This window comes from Conger conger, chromosome 14 (genome assembly GCF_963514075.1).
Source record: "Conger conger chromosome 14, fConCon1.1, whole genome shotgun sequence".
NCBI lineage: Eukaryota > Metazoa > Chordata > Actinopteri > Anguilliformes > Congridae > Conger > Conger conger.
Window position 1 is genome coordinate 8,896,965 of NC_083773.1, and position 5,488 is coordinate 8,902,452.

Here is a 5,488-nt window from a genome sequence, read left to right on the forward strand (position 1 = left end):
CATTTTAAATGAATTTTAAAACCTTGTTAAACCCTTCCATATGAAGTGGCTCTGATGGATTGGTGGAAAAGGTATACGGTCGAGAGTGCCCTATGACCATCTTGGGATTTTACGGTAGTTACGCTTGAGTGCTATATGGCCATAGACCATATAAAAACAAGCTGACACTCATGGGGTTTCGGTCAAGTAGCGTATTGCTGCCACAAGAGTGTGCTAGCCACCTGGGATTTGGGGGGATGGAGGTCTGTAGTGTACAGAAAACCCACCTCAACATTTCAGCTGGTAATTGTTTTGACTTTAATTGTTGCAGATGGGGCAGTTAACACAAATACAGTGCAGCTTGCTTGGTAGCCCTGATGAGTGCACAACTTATCTGGATAAGTTCTATACCAAGCATCCAGCTGTTCTCCGTACATTTTAAAATGGCCAGTTAATCTACCCCTAGTTAGAGGAATGATTTTGGCAGCTACAGATAGAAATAGTAGTGACTAATATCTGAAGGTCAACAACAGCCTTAGAAATGACAGCTGAATCAATGTGCTAAAATGCTTAGATATCAGATATTTCAGGGGTGATGTTACCATGGAGACAACAGGTCTAAAACAGGTAAATTATATTATAATTTAATAAAGGCTCAGTGCAAATCAATAGGCTTTTTTTTTACACAATATTCAAACGATTAAAGGCAAACATGGTCCACGTGGGAAATGATCATAATAATAATAATAATAACGAACATTAAATTAAATTAATACACAGTAGTCCACAACACAGTGTGCATGCAGGAACATTTCAAACACTTAAAAAGGCAGTAAAACTGAGACGTGATTTTTCAAGTGTTTCATGTTGAGTGGGGACTCCTCTGTTCCTCACATCTTCTGGATCATCACCTGGAATTTACCTGCAGAGACAGAGCGGAGTGTGAAGACCTCCTCCACCAGGCTGTGACACTGTAGCTACCTCAGGCCGAAGGGTCTGCCAATAGGCCCTGCACTCACACGCAGGTGAGCCACAACCACAACAAGCGAGCGAGTAAATGCGCAGTTTCAGCATTACAGCAATCATTCTTCCGTTTTCCAGAGGGGTTCATATTCATCGCAATCAGCATCTGCATACGTTATATTAATCTCCTGCATTTTGGGAGGAGGGGGTGGCTCAGGTTCCCATCCCAACCCCAACCCCAACCCCAACCCCCCCCCCCCTTAGCCATGTCTCTGTTTACAGTGGTGCCGTTGTTCTCTTAGATCAGGTGACACTTACAGGCTGGCATGACGGACACCTCTGCCGTGACTATGCTCTTCACACCCAGATTGGCCAGTCCACCCCTCACGAGCCCACAGGTGAATGCCAGGTACTGTGGGAAAAGCACAAACCAAGTGTTACTGCACAGCACACACAAGGCCTTCTCCAAAACATAAGAGGGCTTGTGGGCTTGCCTCAACCTTATCTGTCCGTCTATATGCCTGTATGTTTTTTTTTTTTTTTTTACCTATGTATACAAGTCTCATTTGAAAAAGAGATTCCCATCTCAATGTGACTACCTATTAAAATAAAGGATTAATAATAGATCCATAAAGCACCTCAAAGTAGCACTGAGATTACTGATCTAAGATCAGGTTTCCCTTGTCCATATACTGACTATTCATTATGAGTTAAATGGGTGAATTGATACTTGGTCGCCACTCCAGCTCAGAGACGTTTAATAAACATAAGCCCAGTTGTCACCGTGTAACGTAGACTCACTGAGTACTGAAGACCAAGTTAGCTCACGATGTTCCGAACAGTTCCGAACTTTCATGATGAATAAATCAGAAATGACTTCCAGGTCATCTTTGTTTTTGTGTGTGCGTAGTCTCATTCTTTCCCATTTTTATAAAAACTTGGTATGAGACACGTATTTGATCAGTCTCAGCACACAGTGACATGGTAATGGTGCTTCACAGAGACATTGTGGTGGGGAAGATGTTGCTAACGAGAGACTACGAACCAGGCTGGCTTATACGGCTCTGCCAAAAGTGTTCCTTGTAAGACTGTTCACACACGTGCACTCGCCGTTTTATTTAAATGCCATCAGTTTTTAACTGACGTTAAGATTACCCACATAATGATTTAATAGAGTTTTGCCTAAATAACAGACTTTAGTAGTTGTGCTTCAGGTGCTGTTCAGAAAATCATGAATAGGTGTTCAGAACATCGGGAACTTACGTGGTCTTCCAAACACGAGGAAGTTGTGCAGTTATTTGTTGTTTTCTCTATAATTATTTGTTCAATTCACATCAAAGTGTTTTAGCGTCTGGGATAGGCAATGGGCAACCGTAATCATAAACCACATTCCTTGATATGGTAACACATCTCCAAACTTCAGTGAAATGCTTCCGGGGGAGAAAAAAAACATCACTTGTATCTATTCAATGTTGGTTAACTAGGCCTATTAGTTTTGAAAAACACATTTCTCACATTTTCGCTCCTTATCCTCATGTCTTTATCTACCACATGGAAACAACATGGCCCTGTTGCTGTCATATCAACATTGAAAAGACACGAGTGACGTTTATTTCCCCCCCCCCGTAAGCATTTCGCACTTTGTGAAAAAAAAAAAAAAAAAAAAAAAAAAAAAGACTGAAAGAAATCCTTGCCGGAGATGGTTGCTACTGCGCTTACAAAAAAATTAATTGTTTGGGCTAAAAAAATAAATCATCCGCAATGGCTATATCACTCAGCCCTAGCCCAGATACGTCACATTCTCGCAAGGCAGAACACTACTGAGCCAATCAGAGGCTACTAGGTTGAGCGCGCACTCAATCAGAGGTTACTAGGTTGAGTGCGCACTCAATCAGAGGTTACTAGGTTGAGTGCGCACTGAAAATGCCAAGAGTGGTACAGTGACTAAAGCTGATCAATCTAAGCAATAAAATTTTACACGATTATACAGTAATGCACACAACATACAATATAGTGAATAACTATCAATATAATGCATGAAAAAGCACCATTGCACTGAAAGGCTTCATCCAGATTTTGAGGTGCTCAAGTAACATGGTGGTACTATTCTACCCTTCCCCCCCAATGAATATTTGAACTGACCTTTGGGGCATGTTCTAAATACTGTTTTCCTGTGGAGAGCTGTGTCAGCAAACGGAACTTGTTATCCTGTAGCACATAAATCCCCTGGGAAAAAAACAGAATACATAGTCTGGGTTTTGGGACTGAACAGCATAATGTACATAACTGGGTTTTCAATTTTGTCTTCAGTCAGTCAGTTATGTCATGAGTGCAAGCACACAAGGATTACAGACATGACAACACCAAGTTGGAAGAAATTACCTGGTGATTTGTTCGCAAGTTATCAATTTGCTTTTTGAAAACACTGGTCCAGAAATCTTTGCAGACAAACTTCATAACATCCAGCTCATCCTTGAACCGTGCAGTGTCTCGCGTGAACCTGACAGAGATAATTACACACCTCAGACCTGCAGCACACAATGAAACAGTACAAATCAAGCAACCATGGACACTCTACAGTAGGAGGTGCCATTTTAGGATGAGGTTCTGACTATCCCAGGTCACTAGCTCGCAACCCGACAATCTTGTTACTACTCCATTACCTGACATCACTCAAGCACATCTTACATGTAGGTTAACAGAACATTTCGAAACATGAATTTCTACGTTTAAAATAAATACACCGGTGACACTTCGTGAGCTTATGTGAAGACATTATCTAAATTTTAATTATCCGTTTTGTGTAATTAGGACAGACCTTTCAATTAGCCCTTGGCCAACGCGGAATCCCATGTTCTCCAGCTTTGTAATGCACCTCCCGTTTTCCTCAAGGGGGACGCAAAATTGCCAAAGTTAGTATATATAGTTTATTTAATAATATTATAACCCGCTATTATTTACTTAGCCATAAGACATACATATATATGCATAGAATTGACTGCTCCTGTCAATATCCTTCTAATTAACGTAGAAAAGTATAATAGCTATACCTAGTTACCAATTAAAATAGCGGCGTTAACGTTAAAAAAAAAACGACTGATATAGCTAAATTAGCTAGTCTAGCTAATTCGGCGACAGATCTGCTAGCAATAGCTCCAACTTACCATCTCGCCGTGCTCTGCTGATTTGTACACATACTGTATCAGTTCATTGTGAAGAAATTGAAAAAGTGCCTCGTCCGCCATTCTTGGCAAAATAAATGTCCGCCTCAGACCCTTTGGAAATATACATACATATGTTACCACACAATAATTAGAAAACGGATTATGTGTAGCTAGCTAACGTTGTATACACCGGTCCTAGCTAGCTAGTATGTTTTGGCACTTCTCCGTTGCTTTGATGGCAAAGATTAACTACAGAATGAAGTCACTTGGAGACCTAGCTCGCTGTCGTTTAAATGGCGCTTTAAATGACAAATGTCTGCCGATATGCTAACCCAACACAGAATTAGATTTACAGTTCATATTTATCCAGGTAACACACTAGTAGCTAGACTACTACCAGACAACTGCGGAGTGCGGACCCCGTACTACAGCCGGGTAACGTAGTTTCATAGTCGTAGAAAATGAGTTAGTTGCCTTCTAGTGCGCCTGCGTGTCATTTTATTTTCCCGGTATAAAATATAGCTTTCTAGCTCAATGATGTCTATGCAAAATTGTTCACTTTAACGTTTTATTGTTACACTGTAGAATATTTTGGGTTTACCTTTTCGTGGAGTCTATGTGCTATACCGGGCGGGTACACACACTGGACTATAAAGAAACCTCAGTCATATGACTGCTGGTTGAGGAAGTTGCATGGTCATTAAACTGTAACCATCGCGTATGGCTTTATGGCTCTGGATAGTGGCGTTATATGGAACCACGGAAAACACAGATAGCAAACTTTGCCAAAGAAATATCACACGTTGTGTCCCTTAGCAGATTTATTTGTGAGAGAGATCTCGTGCAGACTGGCGAACAATCGTCCTTCAGGTTAATTCAAACACGTCATCAGCGCACCTGGTTGGGTAACCGCCGTTTGCCGTTTCTAAATATAGCACATCGGGTTTGTACAATAAATATTTATTTTGAAAATAGAGAATAGAGAATTTCAAAATGTGAAACCCAATCTTGATAATTTCAAGGAAAGAAATGTAGGCCTACCAACTACCAACAACCAATGTAACCTTATCATGCCAATAAAAATAATTCATATAATACATACAGCACATCACACTTTTCACTGAACATCTGAATGCAAGCCTTATAAGTCGTTATTTGACCATTTTAGTTTGGAAATATAATGTGATGTAGATACATCACATTGGTGGGGATGATGGCACCAGATATGTTAGGATTGGACTGAACTACAAAGAGGTTCAGAGGTGCTTTGGTGATGGCAGCCAAGACGCAGGTCTAAATATTGTTTGCAGAAGACAAGAGGCTGACTGAGGTCCGCACCATAAACCACACCCTTGAGACACATTTAATAATCATCGCTGTAA

The 5,488-nt window shown here is 40.7% G+C and overlaps 1 protein-coding gene across 2 annotated transcripts; it reads right to left on the reverse strand.

The window, feature by feature from the left end:
* Nucleotides 1-607: 607 nt before the first annotated feature.
* trappc6b (trafficking protein particle complex subunit 6B) lies at nucleotides 608-4,913 on the reverse strand. Of its 2 annotated transcripts, XM_061220295.1 has the most exons (7): nucleotides 4,708-4,913; nucleotides 4,107-4,217; nucleotides 3,761-3,828; nucleotides 3,325-3,442; nucleotides 3,085-3,168; nucleotides 1,261-1,354; nucleotides 608-901 (listed from the first exon to the last, which is right to left on the reverse strand). In XM_061220295.1, the coding sequence occupies exons 2-7, from the start codon at nucleotides 4,185-4,187 to the stop codon at nucleotides 870-872; spliced, it is 477 nt and encodes a 158-aa protein (XP_061076279.1). In that variant the 5' UTR covers nucleotides 4,188-4,217; nucleotides 4,708-4,913; the 3' UTR covers nucleotides 608-869. The 2 variants fall into 2 exon arrangements, with proteins under 2 accessions (XP_061076279.1, XP_061076278.1); XM_061220294.1 differs by lacking the exon at nucleotides 4,708-4,913 and having other exon boundaries at nucleotides 4,107-4,552.
* Nucleotides 4,914-5,488: the final 575 nt, after the last annotated feature.

Excerpts from the sequence above, each read along its gene's own strand:
- trappc6b (XM_061220295.1), bottom strand. The coding sequence starts at position 4,187 with ATGGCGGACGAGGCACTTTTTCAATTTCTTCACAATGAACTGATACAG. Across the intron at positions 1,355-3,084 it reads ATTTAGAACATGCCCCAAAG|TACCTGGCATTCACCTGTGG; the intron begins GTCAGTTCAAAT and ends CTTTTCCCACAG. Across the intron at positions 902-1,260 it reads GGTGTCCGTCATGCCAGCCT|GTAAATTCCAGGTGATGATC; the intron begins GTAAGTGTCACC and ends CTGTCTCTGCAG.